This window comes from Poromitra crassiceps, assembly GCF_964638095.1.
Source record: "Poromitra crassiceps genome assembly, chromosome: 1".
In the NCBI taxonomy this organism is placed as follows: Eukaryota; Metazoa; Chordata; class Actinopteri; order Beryciformes; family Melamphaidae; genus Poromitra; species Poromitra crassiceps.
In genome coordinates, this window is record NC_139623.1 from 14,257,880 (window position 1) to 14,282,111 (window position 24,232).

Here is a 24,232-nt window from a genome sequence, read left to right on the forward strand (position 1 = left end):
AATCAATCAGCTCCTGGCTAATTCACACACTTGATCCAGTCTCCTCCCCTCCTCCCCTCCTCTCCTCCTGTTCTCAGCTACTCCCACAAACTACTTCTCCTCCCACCGTTCCCTCTCTACTTTCTTTTCTCTCCGAAACTCCCCTTTTCATGTTTGGCAGTAAGCGTTTGCATGCATACATTCTCTATGAGTCCCATCCACTCTCTCTCTCTCTCTCTCTCTCTCTCTCTCTCTCTCTCCCTCTCTCTCTCTCTCTCTCTCTCTCTCTCTCTCTCTCTCTCTCTCTCTCTCTCTCTCTCTCTCTCAGTAGACCACACAGTAAAATGGTCAACTCATGCACTGTATCCATGTTAATCAGAACCATATTTCCTCCTCCACTCTGTTCTTTTCCTCCTCTTCAACCTAAATCCCTCCATTCACGGTCCGAGCCTTCTTCCCCTCCTCCCCCTCCAGTAGTGGTAACACAAATCCGTAGGAAAGGGTCAAACTTATTTTTGGAAAGGAGTGCAAATTCCTCCTCCCTCCCATTGCTTCCTCTAAGTCAAGTAAGCTTTTCATTGACCCCCATTGTAAATGGACTTTTAATGTGACATTACAGCAAGTAACACGCCCTGAAATAACATTCTCCGTCCTCACCAGGCGAAACTTTCCCCCCTCTCACTCTCACTCTGCTCTCAGCCCAGTTTCAATGCAAACGAAAGGAAACGGCATCTTCTGTCCCGCTTCCTTCATATACTCCGTTTCTCTCGACAGACACTCGTCCGTTTGCTACTAAAACACACCCTGCCTGCATTCCTTCAGCCCTCTCCTGAGAGCGTCTTACGAAATAGCTCATATGATGTCTCTCAACGCACCGAGCTGCTCTTGAAACTTACAAGAGCATCTTAGATCATGTTTTGGTTGAGGGGCGCAGTGGGGCTCTCTCTCTGTTGCCTCTAGGTCCCTCCACACCCAAACCCTTAGCTTGAATCAAACTGTGTCTCAAATCAACATCTGCTCCAGACAGTAGATATCTTATTATATAAGCGTTTGGAAAAGCCCTCCAAGGCTATGCCTCTGTTAGAATCAAATAGAAAGGGAGTGTGGAGATGGACCGGGCTTCCCCTAAATAACTGCAGCCACCATGATGAGCATAACCAGCACAGAGGGGCAGACTGAGAGGCTGTGGGTGTGAGGATTAGCCAGTTCAACTCTTGTAGTGTAAAAGTGGCGATAAGGAGAGAATGTGAGCGGCAGGGTTTTACATTTAAAAGGGCAAGTCTATTCAACATCAGTCAAAGTGCATACTAATAGGCCTTTATGTTCTCCAGAGCTATACCTCTCAAGCATAACTCAAAATTATTCTAACATTAGACCAGAAGCTATTTCCACTGACAGGATGATGGGTGGACTTGACACTATAGTCAATGTGGTTCCTCGGCAGCGCTGAGGCAACGATTAAATCATGATAATGGCCCTCCATATTTCCAGCCATCATCACCATCTCATGACGGTGTTATCATCAATAACTATGACACCATTCTCATCTGCCTGACGGTGTTATCATCAATAACTATGACACCATTCTCATCTGCCTGACGGTGTTATCATCAATAACTATGACACCATTCTCATCTGCCTGACGGTGTTATCATCAAACTACAACGCCATTCTCATCTGCCTGATGGTGTTATCATCAAACTACAACGCCATTCTCATCTGCCTGATGGTGTTATCATCAATAACTACAACAGCATTCTCATCTGCCTGACGGACGGTGTTATCATCAATAACTACTGTACAACAGCATTCTCATCTGCCTGACGGTGTTATCATCAAACTACAACGCCATTCTCATCTGCCTGACGGTGTTATCATCAAACTACAACGCCATTCTCATCTGCCTGATGGTGTTATCATCAAACTACAACGCCATTCTCATCTGCCTGATGGTGTTATCATCAATAACTACAACAGCATTCTCATCTGCCTGATGGTGTTATCATCAATAACTACAACACCATTCTCATCTGCCTGATGGTGTTATCATCAATAACTACAACACCATTCTCATCTGCCTGATGGTGTTATCATCAAACTACAACGCCATTCTCATCTGCCTGATGGTGTTATCATCAAACTACAACACCATTCTCATCTGCCTGACGGTGTTATCAAACTACAACACCATTCTCATCTGCCTGACGGACGGTGTTATCAAACTACAACGCCATTCTCATCTGCCTGACGGTGGCATCATCAATAACTACAACACCATTCTCATCTGCCTGACGGACGGTGTTATCAAACTACAACACCATTCTCATCTGCCTGACGGTGGCATCATCAATAACTACAACACCATTCTCATCTGCCTGACGGACGGTGTTATCAAACTACAACGCCATTCTCATCTGCCTGACGGTGGCATCATCAATAACTACAACACCATTCTCATCTGCCTGACGGACGGTGTTATCAAACTACAACGCCATTCTCATCTGCCTGACGGTGTCATCATCAATAACTACTACACCATTCTCATCTGCCTGACGGTGTCATCATCAATAACTACAACACCATTCTCATCTGCCTGACGGTGTTATCAAACTACAACACCATTCTCATCTGCCTGACGGTGTCATCATCAATAACTACTACACCATTCTCATCTGCCTGACGGTGTCATCATCAATAACTACTACACCATTCTCATCTGCCTGACGGTGTCATCATCAATAACTACTACACCATTCTCATCTGCCTGACGGTGTTATCATCAATAACTACAACACCATTCTCATCTGCCTGATGGTGTTATCATCAATAACTACAACACCATTCTCATCTGTGTGACGGTGTTATCATCAATAACTACAACACCATTCTCATCTGTGTGACGGTGTTATCATCAATAACTACAACACCATTCTCATCTGTGTGACGGTGTTATCATCAATAACTACAACACCATTCTCATCTGTGTGACGGTGTTATCATCAATAACTACAACACCATTCTCATCTGTGTGACGGTGTTATCATCAATAACTACAACACCATTCTCATCTGCCTGACAACAGCAGCAAAGCACCTGGCCTGGAAATTAGGTTGCGTGATGGCATCTCCCAATATTGAGCTTTACAGCCAGTGCAGCCTACTCCACATATAGGAGGGAAGTTTCTCACGTGAGTCTCTCTCTCTCTCTCTCTCTCTCTCACACACACACACACACACACACACACACACACACACACACACACACACACACACACACACACACACACACACACTTTCCCCTAGTTAGTGTATCACAAGAGTGTTGGTTGTACATTGTGTACCCAGGTCGCAGCTGCGTAGGCTGCTTGATGTAGCTACTGTAGATACAGTATGGGCAGTGGGGGTGTTACCGCACTGAAGCAGCCTATCACTGCTTTACTAAGCACGTCAACAGGAGCTCCCTTTACCATAATGACTTTGCGCACCTTGGAAAATGACTATTCGCACGAGGCTGTCGCACTTAGAAAACGGCGCACATGCACGTGTTGTTGTTGTCATTCATATCGCAGTAATAACATTATCACACACATTTAGGCTATTAAAATATAAACAGCTGCAAATGCAACTCAACATCGAAGTGGGCTAGGTTAACATTAAATCTGCTGGTGGTATTTGTGATGTGGATAGAGCCACATTTGTATCTCCCAGCTGTCATCTGCCAGCCCTAATGCTGGTGTCAGCAACATTGAAATAATACATATATTCGTGCACGGAGAACAGAGGGGAACATACACAGCAACAAGGGATAAAATTAGCCCAAAGCGGATGCAAAAATGTCTCACTAAGCAACTGTGCTTTTAGCACGGTGATGATGACAGGCCTGCACACATTAATACAGACTGCCGTGACATTTTGTAATAAGGCTACGTAGGCTACTTACCCGAGAGCGCGTCCCGTAGCCAACTGCGTTTAGGCAGGAGCTCTAGGTGTTGCTGTCCTGCTCTCCCCTTCGCTCCAACGGCAATCCGGAGCTTTTGTGCATCAGATGTTGCTTTGATTACATAACTAAGGCCAGTACACCTCCTAAAACCGAGTTTCAGTCGGATCGGGGCGCAGAGCCTACTGTGCAACAACATTGGCGCGGGTGTTTTCATAATCATACAGTCGACAGATCTCCGTAGGCGCGTCTCTGCAGCTAGGTGGCGAGCTGGCTACACTGGAGCAGGATCAGGATGTTATTTTGTTGCCACTTCTCGGGGAAAGTTACATCGCGCTCAGTAATAATGGATCAAATTATCTTCTCCTAATATCTACACAGGCGGTTGCCGAGAGGCTACGACCCGTTCAGTTTTATAGGCTGACACTAGTGCAGAGTGGTTGGTGAATGTGCGGGAATGTAATTGCGTGGCCATTTTCATGTGGCCAGAGGAGGAGATAAAACGGTGAATACAGCACAGGATCTCATTGCGGTTCATAATAGGCGATTGGGGAGGGCTATTTAGACGCCTAATAAAATGGCGACGACTTGGCTAAAGTAGGCTGGTAGTGGTTTGGATTTGGAGATCAGCTCAAAAGTTGTGTCGCCTACGACAACATGGGTTCAGCTTTCAGTGGTCGCAGAGAAAGGGACTGGCCTAAAACTGAGCAGTCAAACAGAAGTTGATACATCTGAGCTGTTACAAATGCATTGGCAAAACAAAGTATTGAGATAGAACAAGCTATTTTTGACCCACTAAAATGCACTAGATATTGCTGCAAACTCCTACAGTCAGAACTAGGTCATGCGATATATCTAATGTGAACCTTGCAAAAATATGTAGCCATACATACATACATACATACATACATATATATATATATATTTATATATTTATTTGATATTTGCATTGCTATATGCTATTTTTATCAAAAAGCCATACAATTATTAATACTCACTTTATTATTATAATTTTCCTGTTCGAAGTGTACCATAATATACAGTAAGTTAAAATAAATCTTACAATTCTACATCTTTGTTGTTCCTTAATTGGGCATATTATTATTATTATTATTATTATTATTATTAGTAGTAGTAGTAGTAGTAGTAGTAGTAGTAGTAGCCTAGTAGTAGTAGTATTAGTATTGAATTGAATTGAAAAGTTTATTTCTATAGGGACAGATACATAAACATAGAGCATTCACAGGAAACATTCTAGTAGTAGTAGTAGTTGTAGTAATAGAGACAGTCCGCATGTCTTGGAACGCCCATACAGGCTCTAGGGACGCCCACAATAGACGCTGGGTTAGCTGGCTCAGCCTGGCTGGGGGCGTGGTCAGGGGGTGGGGTAAATCTCCCGTTCGATCCATTCAGCAAAGTTAGAATTTAGCTGCTAGCCCAGCCCAGGCAGACACGATCAGGGATTTGACCACTGCAGTAAACGAACATCTGAATAGACGTCTTGTGTTCTGCTCTAGAATCCCCAAACCTGTAATTAGAGCCGCAGCACCTTCCTTTGGTGAGTCAGCCCATTGAGATATATGGGCTGTTTTACCCCACTCGCGCGCCAGCCGTATAACATTTTGTGGGCGTTCCCAAACATGCCGATTGTCTCATAGTAGTAGTAGTAGTATAAGGGTTAGTTATTTGTAATTAACCTTGATAAGATAATGAGTATGAAAGTAGTTCATTTTCCCCAGTGGGCCTCCAATGCTTGGGAAAATACATTCCTCTCCAAGCTGTTTCTCAAGTATTAAATTGTCCATATTTTGCTCCAGCAGCTCCCTAACTGCAAACGCCTACAATCGATAATAGGATAAAACATGTAAAAGTCTGGTAAACTCGAGTAGGCCTAGTTGTTGCCCTTTTTTTTCTTTTTTTCCGAGTAGTTGTTGCCTTTTTGTTTGGTGCGAGGGCACCGTGACGTCACTTCCTGGTCTGCAACGCATGATGGCGGTGTCCATCTGGCACATTGACATCCACCGATATTGTGCAACTTCGCTGTAACCCAGACCGATGGAGCTTTGTGCATAGATGACATTAGCCCAAATCATCGTCACTGAATCTTTAATGAACTGATCCGCAGGTGAATGGATTATTTGCTGAAATAGATCCAGATCGCTCATGTTTCTGTCTGTGTCTGTACCACAGTTTTAGCTGCTAGCTAAATGTTTACGCAAGGTTATCACCCTGCAGAAACCAAGAGTGGCCTCAGGAAACTGCTATTAGTTCGCATCGGGTTTGCTTTTTGGTACTTGTGATCTCTGAAATTATAACATTTCATTTATACACATTCACTTGGTCACCCGCATTTCAGACCATGGCCCTTCACAGACTGTCCTTCAGACTACGGCAAACGGTGAGTAACGTTACTAAATGACACTGACAGGCTTCAGATCAATCGCTTTATGTTTCTCCTTTGGATAGGATTTGGAGCATCTCACCATTGAAATATCAATAGGCTTAATACAAAGGAGGCAAATAGAGAGGATACTTGACTTCTGTTCTGTGCCGTTAACCTGTGTGTTGTGATGATATTGACAGGTAGCACATGTAAGGCCCCTCCATACCAGTGGATGTAACCAGCAGCAGGAGGCGCTGGCTGTGGAGTCTGAGTCCGAGCCCTTCTCAGTCTTCAGGACACAGGAGAGCGATCCAGTAAGAAACCATGCAGGCTTCACTCTCACTGTCAAGAGCCCAGACAGATACCTCTTCTTGGTGATGGGTGGCTGGATGGATGGCCATACAGCTGCTGATCACTTGCTTATTGGATTCCAGAAGGCGTTTGATGGTTTGATTGGATAAATAGGGATCTTCTTCAATATGGGGTCTATGGGAAATTCTATTATGCCATTAAGTCTCTTTATGACCTGTTGCTCGTGTCCAGGTTAACGAATATTCTACTGGATGGTTCCCCCAACAATTCGGTGTGAAACAAGGAGATGTTATGTCCCCAGCTTTATTTTCAAAAATGTTCAATGATTTAGCTCTTCAAATTAAGCCATTGGGATTCAGATAACAGACTCCCGCCCCACCAGACCCTCGTTCCCCCTGGTAATCCAATTAAAAACGCAAATCACTTTTTGGCACAGGGGGGTCTTCCCCAGAGGTGGTCTCCCCAGAGAATGTGGGCTCACAGGTTGGGTAGAGGCAGCGCTGTGCGCGGTCCCATGGAGCAATCTACTGTTACCTCACACCACAGACCTGTATGGTCAGGAATTATGTAGCCTTATAAAACCATGACAAACAAATTCTCATTTTTAAATCAAGGTGTGTTTTTTCTGCAATGTAGGCTATAGTTGAAAATCAACGTGGCATTCTGAGGAGGGAAGAGTGCGTGTGCGAGGTGTTGGAGAGAGAGTGACATCGATCCATGCCGTGCGTAATGTATCCAAGCGAGGATTTCCTGCACTGTGCGGAGAATACTGTGTGCGCTCAGGCGTACACCTGGCGTAGTGGGGTTTTTTGCGCTAAGACCTGCTATTTGGTGACATTAAAATTGAGAGCACCCAAGGCCCTTTTTTCTAACACATTGCGCTGGAACGCCTATTTTGGCACAGGCAATGCCCAAACCTGTGTTTACGCTCGGAACATGGTGATGGTATCTTCACCAGACCACAAAATGACACTTGCGGGAGGCTAAGATGCGCACGGACACGCCTACACCTGTGTCTGCGCTCCGATTCCAGCGCAAAACTGGATGGTGGAGGCAGACGATAGCTTAAGACGCAGGGAAGATAGCATAAGAGGCACGCAAACGGCAGCGCAAACGATAGCGCCGTACAATGATAGGGCCCAAACACTGTGGTAATCTGGGGTTTCATACTTACACACAACTGTATAACTCATGTGTCTGTCCTGTGTCGGATTATGCTTCTAGTGTTCTAGTGGTTTCCGTGAACATCTAAGCTGTAACTGTGCATCACAGAGCTATCCATTATTTTCTGGGAGTTCATAAATTATCTTCAGTTCTGGCCACTAGTGGTAATATGGGATGGGAATCCCCAAACATCAGACACAAAGGTCAAATGCTTCGACTCTGGAATAGATTTGTGAGGATGTCTGACCAGAGACTCACTAAAAATATATTTAATTGGGACATCGCCCATAGACAACCTTGAGCAAATTAATTGAAATCCTTATTTTATTTGAACGATGTGTCATTTTTCATAACAGGTTATTTTGTGATACCCGAGAGACTATGAATATGTTTCTTTTGTATAAAGACAAAAGACAAATGACAAATGGTCTGTTGACTTATGGTATAAACCCAAACTAAGAACCTATCCTCTCATAAAAGGCAGTTACTGTGTGCCCTTTGAAGTTTGATTTGGACAGACCAAAAAGGTCTCTGTGTGTTCAGTTACGCTCTGGAACTCTTCCCTTAGCACAGGTTTAATGCTACTCCTGAAGAGGACAGACTCTGTTTACTATGTGAATTACATGAAATTGAAAACGAGATTGATTTTTTTTGTTCAACTGTACTGCATATGATGGTGCAAGTAAAATGTCCTCTATGTTGACTTTTTTTATTTGAATGATTATGAGAAACTTGAGTTGTGTTTATGCCTCCGCCGGCGATAGCCAGGCCGTAGGCATTATGGATTCGGCTTGTCCGTCCGTCCCATGTTCGTTAACGCGATATCTGAGGAACGCCTTGACGGAATTTCATCAAATTTGCCTCAAACGTAGAGTTGGACTCAAGGATGAACTGATTAGATTTTGGTGGTTAAAGGTCAAAGTTCAAGGTCACTGTGACCTCACGAACCCCATTTCCAAGCTCTTTAAGGTGATATCTCAGGAACGCCTTGGCGGAATTTATTCCAATTTGGCACAAACAACTTGGACTCAAGGATGAACTAATTAGATTTTGGTGGTCAAAGGTTAAGGTCACTCACCTCATGAATGCCATTTTCAAGCTCATTAATGCGATATCTCAAGAACGCCTTGACGGAATTTCTTCAAATTTGCCTCAAACGTCAACTTGGACTCAAGGATGAACCGATTAGTTTTTAGTGGTCAAAGTTCAAGGTTACTGTGACCTCACGACCACTCGTTTCATGCTCGTTAATGCAATATCTCAGGAACGCCTTGATATAATTTCATCTAATTTGCCTCAAACGTCCCCTTGGACTCAAGAATGAACTGATTACATTTTGGTGATCAGAATCAGAAAGTTTTATTGTCATTGTACAACCAGTACAACGAAATTTAAAGTGCATCTCTTAAAAACAATACCCGCACGCGCACACACACACACACACACACACACACACACACACACACACACACACACACACACACACACACACACACACACGTTGTGGCTTCCAGAGCCAGACTATTGCATGAGTACGCATAGTCCATCAGTCCCAATAGAAAAATATAAAACCAAAAATATAAAATCATATAATATAAAACCATACTAAAATAAATAAAATATAAAGTCCGCATAGTCCATCTAATTAGATGATGTGGTGGCCGTAGGGGGGGGAGTGTTTGTTCAGCTCTATGATGGCCCTGGGAAAGAAGCTGTTTTTCAGCCTGGAAGTGCGGGCTTTGAAGGCCAATGGTCAAAGGTCAATGTCACTGTGACCTCATGAACACCATTTTCAAGCTCGGTAACGGCATATCTCAGTAACACCGTGACGGAATTTCTTCACATTTGGCTCAAACATCATGTCGACTGCTCACTTGTTGGCAGAGGCATATATCCACGGTGCGGTCATTCTAGTTTTAAAAAGGAACCTTCTTCATAGCAAATTTTACTTGTCAGGCCTGGGAGCAAAGACAGAACGTTTTGTTTAGAGAGTGATGTAATGATCTGTTTTGTTGACTTGCGACTTGTGTTGACTGAATGTACCACTGTAGTGCTGGTTTATGTTGTATTTGATGTGTGTCTTATAAGCCCATGAGGTTGGGCACCTTAGGGTGCATGGTGCAAAAATAAAAATCAATCAATCAATCAATGGAGTGGCAGTCAGTATTGATCTGTGTGATTCTGTCTCTGTCCAGGCATGTCAGTCAGAGAAACATTTTGGACAGTACTACACTCTGCCCTCTGCACACATCCGCACCATGTTCCCTCACGGCCTTCCCCCACGCTATCAACAACAGGTAGGTGGTTGTGTTTGTCTATGTGTGTTAAAGTGACTTCATAGGAAGGCTCTAGTCCAGGGGTGCCCACATTCTTTTGCCTTGCGAGCTACTTTTAAGCTAGTCTCTCTCCAGACTCAAATATTACGTTGAATCGCTGCGCTCCGCATACTACATAGTGAGTCTGTGCCACTTCACAGCCATTGCTGGGGTTTGAGGGTGCGTCTAGGGGGGTGAAATTGAATGAGTGACAGGTCGTAGCACCAATGAGAGAGTGTTTCGAAAAATGGGCTGTGCCTCCCATGCCGTGACTGATCGCAAAGTCGTTACTGATTGGTGAAGACTGAATCCACCACTGGCCAATTACTGGCCAAGTGAACGGTTCACTTCCCGACCCCAGCTGGCTGAGGGGAAGACTCCCAGACCCAGAGAGAGATCTGCAGCATGCAGTAACGTAGTGTATCATCAACGTAAGAACTCTCATGGGTCTGGCATTGAGACTACTTTTAAGCTGACCAGCTCAACATGATCTACCTTCCCCCCCCGGCCGCTGAAAATACATTAAAAAAATTACTGCACAGACCGTCCACAGGACAATCAATACATTTCAATAGATCTCAGGCTGTTTTTTGTTTGTTTTTTAAATATATATATTTCTTCTGAATTTCCCCCAAATTTTCTCCCCAATTGTACTTGGCCAATTTTCCACCTGCTGCCCCACTCGCTGCACACCCTCTGCCGATCTGGGGAGAGCCGTAGACTAGCACCATGCTTCCTCCGACACATGCACAGTTGCCAGCCACTTCTTTTCAACTGACAGCGGGGAGCTTCACCAGCAGGACATAGCACGTGGGAGGATCGCGCTATTCCCACCAGTTCCCCTCCGCCCCGAACAGAGGCCCCCAGCCCCCCACCGACCAGAGGAGGCGCTAGTGCAGCGACCAGGACACATACCCTCAATCCGGGTTCCCACCCGCAGACAGCCAATCGTGCCTGTGGTTTCTGTTGCAAGCATAACTTCATCTTCTGAACCTCACTCCAGAAAGCAGACACAACATGACAATACCAAAAAAGAGGCTCTGTTGACTCAGATTCTGCACAACAAAAACGACACTCATCTGTCTCAGCAATACCCCAAATCCTAACATTTTTATAGTTGATAAAGAATTATAATTATTTTTTAACTGAAAAGATCTTAGAAATGTGTCTACTGTTGTTTTATACATTGACTTGAACACTGAATTGCACGGTATGGGACCATCAAAAGTGTCCTCCAATTTTTTGTATGTACTGTATGGAGTAATGCTTCCAGAGATTAAATACAATTAAAAAAGGTAACAATAAATAATAGTAATAATACAAAATAAAATATATAACATTCAAAGTTACTAAAACCAACATAATTCCAATATGATTTTATACAGCAAAGTATTTTATGTTGGGACTCAAGTTTATTCCCTTATTTCAAAATAATACAATATCTAACATGATGTGCGCACGTGTGTGTGTCCATGTATGTCTTCAGATCAAGGTATTCAATGAGAGCTGTCTGATGGTGCGGCCGCCTGCTCTGGAGGTCATCTCTTACCTGAAGAAAACGGACTTCAGCAAACCTGCCATGCGCTACCTGTTTTGTATCCTTCAACGCACACACACACACACACACACACACACACACACACACACACACACACACACACACACACACACACACACACACACACACACACACAACACACACAGATGAACACTTTTCTTCTCTTGATGCTCCCCTGAATCAGCCACTGACCTTAACTGGCTGCTCAGACGGAGTGAAGGGTAGTGGAAAGACTCTGTCTCTCTGTCACACCATCCACTTCTGCTATTCACAAGGATGGCTGCTGCTGCATATACCTGACGGTGAGACGCACGCACCAAGTGGCCCACCGCTACCGTTGCAGAAGTATTGAAATGTGTGGACAGTGATCCTCCTACATCTTCTTTGTGTGTTCCCCATACAGCTCACCTGTGGGTAAAGAACTGCAAAGAGCTGCTGCCCTCATCCTATAACGCCTCTCGCTTTGACCAGCCGTTGCAAGCCACTGATTGGTTACGGAACTTCAGAACCACCAATGAGCGCTTCCTCTCAAAGGTAAAGCTTTTTCCACAGGTTGCTATCTTGAGTATCAGATAGATCACTCCCTACTCTGTGTGTGTGTGTGTGTGTGTGTGTGTGTGTGTGTGTGTGTGTGTGTGTGTGTGTGTGTGTGTGTGTGTGTGTGTGTGTGTGTGTGGGTGGGTGTTATGGCACGTACAGACTACAATATCCTCAGTAGCCGTCAGTCTCTGTTCCTTTCACACTATACAACTAGTCTGTCTTGTAATCATGGGTCTGTGAGTCGTTTTAGTTTTCACACTATATGACTGAGCTGCGACACATTACAAGATATTTCACCAGGAGAATCCCCGACAAGTCCGCAAACGCAGTCTCGCACGGCTTTATTCTTTCTAAAAAAACACGCGTCATCAGGCCCGCCGCACCCCATTATGCAGAGTACGCAGACTGCTTAGGGCATCATGTGACTAAGGGCACCAAAAAAAAAAAAAAAATTTTTTTTTTTTTTTTTTTTTTTTTTTGGTGCCCTCAGTCAGGCCACTCACTGAACAGCAGGCCAGGCGCCGCCTACTGGTTTACTAGTGTTTTTATTACTTTATTCAGGGTTAAAGTGGGTGCATCTCATTGTAAAATTGGACTCGGCCCAAATTGGGCTTCAAACGGCCCAAATCTGTCTTCAACAGGCCCAAATCTGGCTTCAACTGGCCCAAATCGGGCTTCAAACGACCCAAATCTGGCTTCAAACGGCCCAAATCTGGCTTCAAACGGCCCAAATCTGGCTTCAAACGGTCCAAATTGGGCTTCAAACGGCCCAAATTGGGCTTCAAACAGCCCAAATTTTTCGCCGCCGCCCTTCGGACACCGGCACGCACGTCGGCCCGTATCGGCCTGGCCTGCTTGGTATCTAATGCCCGGCCTGAATTATGGTCCCAGTCCGCCCCTGCTTGCATGTACAGTTTAACAATCGCTTGTTTGCTGACATGTACAGTAATTCTAACAATTGTTTGTTTGCCACATGTAATGTAATGTGAGATACACTAGTATCGTTCATAATTAATGAATTTGCAGTCTTTCGTTTGACAGTTATTGAAAGTTTTGCGTGGGGGGGGGGGCACCACAAAACAATTACGCTTAGGGCACCCAAATGGCCAGCAGCGGCCCTGCGCGTCATCGATGGGTTATTCTCCCAAATTGGTTGAATGTTTGTCAGATTTATTAAGTCAGTCAGAGTTATTACGTTTACAGCTATCTCAAATATTATTTGGGTTTCGAATAGGAATGGCACGATACCACTTTTTCCATATCCGATCCGATATCCGATACCACAATCTTGAGTATCTGCCGATACCGATATCAGTCCGATCCGATCTTTTTCCCTCGCTTATACAACTAAGCGGTTGATAATAAATTTACCCATGCACTTTGCTTAACCCAGCCATGTAAACAGCGTGTTCAATCTATTTATTTCTTAAATGAAAGGCTATAGCCCAGAATATAGACTCAGTAATCCACTAATGCTTGCTGCTTCTTTTTAAGCCTTCACACGCACACACGCACGCACAAACACACGCGCGCACACACACACACACACACGCACACGCACACACACACACACACACGCACACGCACACACACACACACACACACACACACACACACGTCCTTGTTGTAACTGTCCCTGGTCTCCCCTACTTTCGTGTTGCGTGAAACAAGGGGCGGAGCGCAGTTCATGGATCATGGTGTTTGTAAACACGGGCACATGGGTTTTCAAGGAAGATTTTGACTTTTTGGATTAATTAAGGACTAACAGGAGGAGAGAACAGCTAACTTTATCGTTGCTGAGTTGGGTGAGTGTTTATTAGCGTTAATCTGCCAATCCGTTATGCAGAAAGTGCGTAGATTTGACTTCACTTCTGGGAATGGTAACGTAGCCTATTATTGATTGTACGTACGTCCGTCCGATGTTTGTTAATGCGATATCTGAGGAACGCTTTGACGGAATTTCATCAAATTTGCCTCAAACATCGACTTAGAATCAAGGATGATCTGATTAGATTTTGGTGGTCAAAGGTCAAGGTCACTGTGACCTCTTGAACGCCATTTTCAAGCTTGTTAACGCGATATCTCAGGAATGCCTTGACGGAGTTTCATCAAATTTGCCTCAAACATCGACTTGGACTCAAGGATGACCTGATTAGATTTTCGTGGTCAAAGGTCAAGGTCACTGTGACCTCACAAATGCCATTCCCAAGTTTGTTAAAGCGATATCTCGGCTGGGGCGGCTGTAGCTCAGGAGGTAGAGCGGGTCGTCCACTAATCGCTTTGGATAAAAGAGGTCGGTGGTTCGATTCCCGGCTCCTCCAGTCTGCATGTCGAATTGTCCTTGGGCAAGACACTGAACCCCAAATTGCTCCCGTTGGTGTGCAAGCACCCTGCGTGGTAGCTGCCACCATCGGTGTGTGAATGGGTGAATGTACCTACTGACTGTAAAGCGCTTTGGATAAAAGCGCTATATAAATGCAGGCCATTTACCATTTACCATCTCAAGAACGGCTTGATGGAATTTCTTCCAATTTGGCTCAAACGTCGACTTGGGCACAAGGATGGACGGATTACATTTTGGTGATCAAAGGTCAAGGTCACTGTGACCTCTCCAACGCCATTTTCAAGCTTGTTAATGCCATATCTCAGGAATGCCTTGATGTAATTGAATCAAATTTGCCTCAAATGGCGATTTGGACTCAAGAATGAACTAATGGCGGAGGCATAAATCTGCGGTGCGGTCGTTCTAGTTAAATTTGTTTTTTGGTTGTGGGACAGCAGTTTACCAATCTCAGAGAATGACTTCGTCAGTCAGACCACTTGCCTGTTTGTAGCGTGCTGCAGACAGCACACATCACCCCGGCTGTGTCTGCCTCACTACACTCTTCTCTCCTGACCACACTCCTGACACGACTAGATATCAAGCAGGCTAGATTTCCAAATACGGTATAATGAAAGGACGGCAGCGGCATTCTATGCAGGTGAGGTCAGACTGTGAGAAGATGCTCTTTGGTCAAAAAGGGGGTAACATGAAAGTTAATCAAAGAATGTTGACCCAAGGCACTCACACACACAGACTAGATTTCCGTTGGACCTCTGTGACTGGTCGGTGAGTGCTCGGGGGAGCTCCCCGCTCACGTCTGTGGACAGTTCACACTTAACAAGCAAGCACCGATTTGCGAGCGCCGAGCCAACGTGATTTGCCTCTGATCAGGGGGGGGTTTGTCGCCAAGACCCAAAAACAGCTGGCAGAGGGCTCAGAGCGCATAGTGTGAACTCGGCATTAACTGTGCTGTCTTCCTCCCAGATAAAGACCAGGCAGCGCTATGTGTGGACAAAGAGAGAGTTCACTGAGGAGGGAAGGCCGCTCGGAGAGCTAGTGGATCAGGTGAGTCCAGGATTTCCCACTCTCACCTTCTGATTTTCCTCATCTCCATTGGGGATGGGGTGTACCCTGAACATTTTTTTTTTATCCTCCATCTGTATGTGTATCTGATAAGGTGGAAAGCCAACAGTGCACACCCTACACATACTGCCTTGTCACTGAACACACCCTACACATACTGCCTTGTCACTGAACACACCCTACACATACTGCCTTGTCAGTGAACACACCCTACACATACTGCCTTGTCAGTGAACACACCCTACACATACTGCCTTGTCACTGAACACACCCTACACATACTGCCTTGTCACTGAACACACCCTACACATACTGCCTTGTCAGTGAACACACCCTACACATACTGCCTTGTCAGTGAACACACCCTACACATACTGCCTTGTCACTGAACACACCCTACACATACTGCCTTGTCACTGAACACACCCTACACATACTGCCTTGTCACTGAACACACCCTACACATACTGCCTTGTCACTGAGCACACCCTACACATACTGCCTTGTCACTGTGCACACCCTACACATACTGCCTTGTCACTGAACACACCCTACACATACTGCCTTGTCACTGAACACACCCTACACATACTGCCTTGTCACTGAACACACCCTACACATACTGCCTTGTCACTGAACACACCCTACACATACTGCCTTGTCACTGTGCACACCCTACACATACTGTCTTGTCACTGAACACACCCTACACATACTGCCTTGTCACTGTGCACACCCTACACATACTGCCTTGTCACTGAACACACCCTACACATACTGCCTTGTCACTGTGCACACCCTACACATACTGCCTTGTCACTGAACACACCCTACACATACTGCCTTGTCACTGAACACACCCTACACATACTGCCTTGTCACTGAACACACCCTACACATACTGCCTTGTCACTGTGCACACCCTACACATACTGCCTTGTCACTGAACACACCCTACACATACTGCCTTGTCACTGAACACACCCTACACATACTGCCTTGTCACTGAACACACCCTACACATACTGCCTTGTCACTGAACACACCCTACACATACTGCCTTGTCACTGTGCACACCCTACACATACTGCCTTGTCACTGTGCACACCCTACACATACTGCCTTGTCACTGAACACACCCTACACATACTGCCTTGTCACTGTGCACACCCTACACATACTGCCTTGTCACTGAACACACCCTACACATACTGCCTTGTCACTGAACACACCCTACACATACTGCCTTGTCACTGTGCACACCCTACACATACTGCCTTGTCACTGTGCACACCCTACACATACTGCCTTGTCACTGAACACACCCTACACATACTGCCTTGTCACTGAACACACCCTACACATACTGCCTTGTCACTGTGCACACCCTACACATACTGCCTTGTCACTCAACTGTAAATTCATAGAATTGAAAACTGCAAACATCTTGTAACCTGTAATCTGTCAATAGATAACAGAATTCAGCACCAGATTATTTTCAAGCCAGTGTATTCTGCACCAATCTTCAGTATGTCCTGTTTGTTGTATTCTTATCTAGAACCTCTTCTTTGCTGCTGCACTGGCCCAATTTCCCCACAGGGATCATTAAAGTTTCATCTTTCATCTTATCTGTGCTTCTTGGCGGTCAATAAGACGATGGATCTGAGCACAGGGACACATCAACACAATATTTTGTATTACACAGTTAAAGCCAGAAAGGAACAGTAGATTCATGTCATGTGCAGCTTCTCAAGTTCCTCAAGGTTCCCACTTATGCTACATTGTTGGATGCTCCCCAAACTGTTATGCCCTCAAGTGACTCAAACTGTGGGAGAGAGACATCAGTTCTGCCACATCATGCCTTAATGTGATCGATCCAAAATGCTGACAGCAATTTCTAAATGATTGGATTTATATAGCGCCTTTCTAGACACTCAAAGCGCTTCACATATCATGGGAGGGAGGGAACTCAACTCAACTCATCCACCACCGATGTGTAGCACCCACCTGGGTGATGCACGGCAGCCAGTTTGCGCCAGAACGCTCACCACACATCAGCTATCATGGTGGAGAGTTGAGGATGGAATGTGGCAATTAAGTAGCGAGGGATGATTAGGTGGCCATGATTGAAGGAAGGCCTGTGTGGGAATTTAGCCAGGGCACCGGGGTCACACCTCTACTCTTATGAAGAGTGCTGATGGGATCTTTAATGACCACAGAGAGTCAGGACCTTGGTTTAACGTCTCATCCGAAGGACGGTGCTCACTCACAGGACAGAGTCCCTGTCTCTGCCCTGGGGCATTGGGGAGATTATTCATCAGATCAGATTATTCATTCAGACCATTCGGACCAAAGGAGAAGAGCACCTCCTACTGGTCCTCCAACACCACTTCCAGCAGCAGTCTCCCATCCAAGGAGTATCCTAGGCCAGACCTGCTTAGCTTCCCAAGGAAAGCCAGTAATGTAATGCAGGAGCCACTGGTGCTGGCAATATATAGGATAAGAAACAAAGTGGGATTATTAGACTGATAGTTCTGGCTTTTTTTCTCTCTCATTCTCATGAATTATGTTCCAGAGCTGCTACTTAGTAACCTGACATTGCCAGATGGGGGCGGTATTGTTTGTTTTCACAAACCAAACCGGATTCTCTCGCAAATCTCGTGAGATAATCCAGCTTGCTTGCAAGGTTAGCTACTTAGGTATCTGTGTTAAACTGTTAGATGTTTATAGGCATATATCAAAAGAAAATTGTGAAATAAATTACCCTATTCCAAGATATATACAGTACTATTTTTTTTAACACAAGTGATACTTTGCCAATTGCTCAGATTTTCTGTCTCAGGGTATAGTGATCATTTGTCTTGTGCCTGTCTCAGGGTATAGTGATCATTTGTCTTGTGTCTGTCTCAGGGTATAGTGATCATTTGTCTTGTGTCTGTCTCAGGGTATAGTGATCATTTGTCTTGTGCCTGTCTCAGGGTATAGTGATCATTTGTCTTGTGTCTGTCTCAGGGTATAGTGATCTTTTGTCTTGTGTCTGTCTCAGGGTATAGTGATCTTTTGCCTTGTGTCTGTCTCAGGGTATAGTGATCTTTTGTCTTGTGTCTGTCTCAGGGTATAGTGATCATTTGTCTTGTGTCTGTCTCAGGGTATAGTGATCTTTTGTCTTGTGTCTGTCTCAGGGTATAGTGATCATTTGTCTTGTGTCTGTCTCAGGGTATAGTGATCATTTGTCTTGTGCCTGTCTCAGGGTATAGTGATCATTTGTCTTGTGTCTGTCTCAGGGTATAGTGATCATTTGTCTTGTGTCTGTCTCAGGGTATAGTGATCATTTGTCTTGTGTCTGTCTCAGGGTATAGTGATCATTTGTCTTGTGCCTGTCTCAGGGTATAGTGATCATTTGTCTTGTGTCTGTCTCAGGGTATAGTGATCTTTTGTCTTGTGTCTGTCTCAGGGTATAGTGATCATTTGCCTTGTGTCTGTCTCAGGGTATAGTGATCATTTGCCTTGTGTCTGTCTCAGGGTATAGTGATCATTTGTCTTGTGTCTGTCTCAGGGTATAGTGATCATTTGTCTTGTGTCTGTCTCAGGGTATAGTGATCATTTGTCTTGTGCCTGTCTCAGGGTATAGTGATCTTTTGCCTTGTGTCTGTCTCAGGGTATAGTGATCATTTGTCTTGTGCCTGTCTCAGGGTATAGTGATCATTTGTCTTGTGCCTGTCTCAAGGTATAGTGATCATTTGTCTTGTGTCTGTCTCAAGGTATAGTGATCTTTTGCCTTGTGTCTGTCTCAGGGTATAGTGATCATTTGTCTTGTGCCTGTCTCAGGGTATAGTGATCATTTGTCTTGTGCCTGTCTCAAGGTATAGTGATCTTTTGTCTTGTGCCTGTCTCAGGGTATAGTGATCATTTGTCTTGTGTCTGTCTCAGGGTATAGTGATCATTTGTCTTGTGTCTGTCTCAGGGTATAGTGATCTTTTGTCTTGTGTCTGTCTCTGGGTATAGTGATCATTTGTCTTGTGCTGTGTCTCAGGGTATAGTGATCATTTGTCTTGTGTCTGTCTCAGGGTATAGTGATCATTTGTCTTGTGCCTGTCTCAGGGTATAGTGATCATTTGTCTTGTGTCTGTCTCAGGGTATAGTGATCTTTTGTCTTGTGTCTGTCTCAGGGTATAGTGATCATTTGCCTTGTGTCTGTCTCAGGGTATAGTGATATTTTGCCTTGTGTCTGTCTCAGGGTATAGTGATCATTTGCCTTGTGTCTGTCTCAGGGTATAGTGATATTTTGCCTTGTGTCTGTCTCAGGGTATAGCTCGTGTGAAAAGCAGCAGTGATGTGGTGGGGGCGCTGCTGAAGGAGCTGAGGGAACAGAGCGGGCAGAGCGCCCCCTTCAGACTGGCCGTGGCTGTGGACGGCGTCAACGCTCTCTGGGGACGCTCCACCATCAAGAAGGAGGATAAGAGTGCTGTGAGAGAGCACACTCACTGAACCGTCCTGTCATTCTGCTCTTCAGACGCCATACTGTAGATGGAGATATCTTATGCATTTCTCTCTCCCACTGTCTGTCAGGTGGCCCCAGAAGAACTCACTTTGGTTTATAATCTGAGGAAGCTGATGAGGAACGACTGGGTGAGGATTCAGAAGAAGGCACCGATTGAAGGCCTTTAAGATGTTGCACAAGAATATTATTCATATTATTATTATTATTCATATTATTATTATTTAAATTATTATTATTTAGCCCCCCTAACATTCTCTCTCCTTGTCTCAGACCGGAGGAGTCATCATCACCACTCTGTCTCAGACCGGTTCTCTATACATGCCAAGCTCCGCCTACTTGCCTCAAGAGCTGCTGGGAGAGGTCAGAGGGCATTTATACCTGATTATCTTTTTAGCCTGGCCTTCCCTCTCCAAACTTTGATCATTAGTGAAAATAAATAAATGCGACTGAAGGCCACGTCTCCCTGCTCTTTAGGCTCATGGGCACAAGTTGTTTTTCAGGATTAAGTCAAGTGACATGCTCACCTTCATGTTTCACTGCTGCTGAGTAATTGGCCCAGCCTGTGTGGTCATGAAAGAAACCAGCCTGTGTGGTCATGAAAGAAACCAGCCTGTGTGGTCATGAAAGAAACCAGCCTGTGTGGTCATGAAAGAAACCAGCCTGTGTGGTCATGAAAGAAACCAGCATGTGTAGTAATGAAAGAAACCAGCCTGTGTGGTCATGAAAGAAACCAGCCTGTGTAGTAATGAAAGAAACCAGCCTGTGTGGTCATGAAAGAAACCAGCCTGTGTGGTCATGAAAGAAACCAGCCTGTGTGGTCATGAAAGAAACCAGCATGTGTAGTAATGAAAGAAACCAGCCTGTGTGGTCATGAAAGAAACCAGCCTGTGTGGTCATGAAAGAAACCAGCCTGTGTGGTCATGAAAGAAACCAGCCTGTGTGGTCATGAAAGAAACCAGCCTGTGTGGTCATGAAAGAAACCAGCATGTGTAGTAATGAAAGAAACCAGCCTGTGTGGTCATGAAAGAAACCAGCCTGTGTCGTCATGAAAGAAACCAGCCTGTGTGGTCATGAAAGAAACCAGCATGTGTAGTAATGAAAGAAACCAGCCTGTGTGGTCATGAAAGAAACCAGCCTGTGTGGTCATGAAAGAAACCAGCCTGTGTAGTAATGAAAGAAACCAGCCTGTGTAGTAATGAAAGAAACCAGCCTGTGTGGTCATGAAAGAAACCAGCCTGTGTGGTCATGAAAGAAACCAGCCTGTGTAGTAATGAAAGAAACCAGCCTGTGTAGTAATGAAAGAAACCAGCCTGTGTGGTCATGAAAGAAACCAGCCTGTGTGGTCATGAAAGAAACCAGCCTGTGTGGTCATGAAAGAAACCAGCCTGTGTGGTCATGAAAGAAACCAGCCTGTGTGGTCATGAAAGAAACCAGCATGTGTGGTCATGAAAGAAACCAGCCTGTGTAGTAATGAAAGAAACCAGCCTGTGTAGTAATGAAAGAAACCAGCCTGTGTAGTAATGAAAGAAACCAGCATGTGTGGTCATGAAATAAACCAGCCTGTGTGGTCATGAAAGAAACCAGCCTGTGTGGTCATGAAAGAAACCAGCATGTGTGGTCATGAAAGAAACCAGCCTGTGTAGTAATGAAAGAAACCAGCCTGTGTAGTAATGAAAGAAACCAGCCTGTGTAGTAATGAAAGAAACCAGCCTGTGTGGTCATGAAAGAAACCAGCCTGTGTGGTCATGAAAGAAACCAGCCTGTGTGGCCATGAAAGAAACCAGCCTGTGTGGTCATGAAAGAAACCAGCCTGTGTGGTCATGAAAGAAACCAGCATGTGTGGTCATGAAAGAAACCAGCCTGTGTGGTCATGAAAGAAACCAGCCTGTGTGGTCATGAAAGAAACCAGCCTGTGTCGTCATGAAAGAAACCAGCCTGTGTGGTCATGAAAGAAACCAGCCTGTGTGGTCATGAAAGAAACCAGCCTGTGTGGTCATGAAAGAAACCAGCCTGTGTGGTCATGAAAGAAACCAGCCTGTGTCGTCATGAAAGAAACCAGCCTGTGTGGTCATGAAAGAAACCAGCCTGTGTGGTCATGAAAGAAACCAGCCTGTGTCGTCATGAAAGAAACCAGCCTGTGTGGTCATGAAAGAAACCAGCCTGTGTGGTCATGAAAGAAACCAGCCTGTGTGGTCATGAAAGAAACCAGCCTGTGTCGTCATGAAAGAAACCAGCCTGTGTGGTCATGAAAGAAACCAGCCTGTGTGGTCATGAAAGAAACCAGCCTGTGTGGTCATGAAAGAAACCAGCCTGTGTGGTCATGAAAGAAACCAGCCTGTGTGGTCATGAAAGAAACCAGCCTGTGTCGTCATGAAAGAAACCAGCCTGTGTGGTCATGAAAGAAACCAGCCTGTGTGGTCATGAAAGAAACCAGCCTGTGTGGTCATGAAAGAAACCAGCCTGTGTGGTCATGAAAGAAACCAGCCTGTGTGGTCATGAAAGAAACCAGCATGTGTAGTAATGAAAGAAACCAGCCTGTGTGGTCATGAAAGAAACTTGAACTTGCTGGGAAAGGATTAAACTGTAAAAGTCAACATTCCTGTTCCACACAAAGAAGTTGATGTTGTACTGTATTAGTCTTTTAGGACTCTATTCTTGATTGTATCCTGGACCTCACACTTGTCTGTTGCTATGGGTCAAATGTATTTGTGTATTCTTGAGTCAGCAATCCTTTGTCTGAATGCTGATGTGGATATTTGTCTTCAACCCACGTTGTGTAGTGCCATTCCAGTATAAGATCATGTGATTAGCCCAACGCGCAACTTCAAGGGGTGATGGGCTGTGTTAAACTCACCTGACAAAAACCAACAGAAATGTTGTCACTTGAAAAATGTTGTGCAGACTCACTTTGAGTTTTGCAGAATTTGTTTTTCACGTCTTAACCTTCCATCTTAACAGATGTGATACACTGACCTCCTGCCTGTGTGTTCTCTCGTCAGGAGGGCTTCGACCGCATGGACCCGTTTGTCCCGGTGTCTGTCTCAGCCTACAACGAGAAGGAGTTTGAGAGCTGTTACCTCTACTATCTGGACCGCAACTGGCTCCAGCATCCACAGAGTAAGGGATACTGCTGCTGTGCTTTGCTGTATGAAATGACATTGAAGTGATGCTGTTTTTAGTCACTTTGAAATGAAATCTGTCTTTATTTCTTTATTCTTTGTCAGGCCGAACGGAGGACGGGAAGAAAGAACTCGTCTTTTTGAGCAACAGAAATCCATCTGTTCTGGAGAGACTTTGTGCCTATGTATGAAATCACTTACACACACACACACAAATATCAGTGTCCTAAAACACATATGTGCACAAACATTGATGTCCTATAAAATGTCTATCCCTCCCTAAATTATGATGCATGTATGGTTATTTCATAATAAAATGGTTGAAAAAGAAAGTATTGTCTGTTTGAATTGTTGAAAACAGGTTTATGATGGTGCGGACACTTTAAACCAGTGGTTCTCAAAAGGTTCCGGGGACCACCAGGGGTGTTCCAGGGGGTCCCTGGCAAAATGGGGTATAATTTATTTTCACTATAATTCCATCCACAATGTATGACTATTTTGGTCATGGGTTTCAGCTATAACATCTAAAAGCAAAAATCTTAGAAGGTCCTGGGTTCGATTCCCACCTGGGACGCTGTGAGTGCTGAAGGAGTGTGTCAAAAGGGCCTTTCTGTCTGGAGTTTGCATGTTCTCCCCATGCCCCCTGGGGGTTTCCTTCATATAGGAACCCCACACCAAAACATGCAATATCATTACATTACATTACATCATTTAGACGCTTTTATCCAAAGCGACTTACAATAGCATATTTGTGTCAGCAATAGAGCAATCAACTATGCATTGCAACACAGTCTATGACAACTACAACTTCTGAAGGCACAGTGGTACAAGTTAAGGTTAGTGTTTTTTTTTTTTAAGAGAGAGAAGTTAGTTCAAGAAGAGCCCAGATGGAGCCTGAAAAAGTGAGTTTTTAGTCTACTCTTTTCCGAAAGATAGGCAGTGATTCGGCCATCATGACTGAAGGTTCCACCTTCAGTCATGATGGCCGAATCACTGCCTATCTTTCTCATTCCACCATT

The 24,232-nt window shown here is 44.8% G+C and overlaps 1 protein-coding gene across 1 annotated transcript; it reads left to right on the forward strand.

Moving 5' to 3' along the window:
• Nucleotides 1–5,922: 5,922 nt before the first annotated feature.
• On the forward strand, nucleotides 5,923–23,515 carry dap3 (death associated protein 3). The gene is made up of 13 exons (XM_083633670.1): nucleotides 5,923–6,040; nucleotides 6,272–6,313; nucleotides 6,499–6,612; nucleotides 9,970–10,071; nucleotides 11,576–11,684; nucleotides 11,857–11,949; nucleotides 12,051–12,181; nucleotides 15,495–15,575; nucleotides 19,899–20,060; nucleotides 20,163–20,222; nucleotides 20,365–20,454; nucleotides 23,094–23,211; nucleotides 23,319–23,515. The coding sequence occupies exons 2-13, from the start codon at nucleotides 6,275–6,277 to the stop codon at nucleotides 23,402–23,404; spliced, it is 1,185 nt and encodes a 394-aa protein (XP_083489796.1). The 5' UTR covers nucleotides 5,923–6,040; nucleotides 6,272–6,274; the 3' UTR covers nucleotides 23,405–23,515.
• The last annotated feature ends 717 nt before the right edge of the window (nucleotides 23,516–24,232 follow it).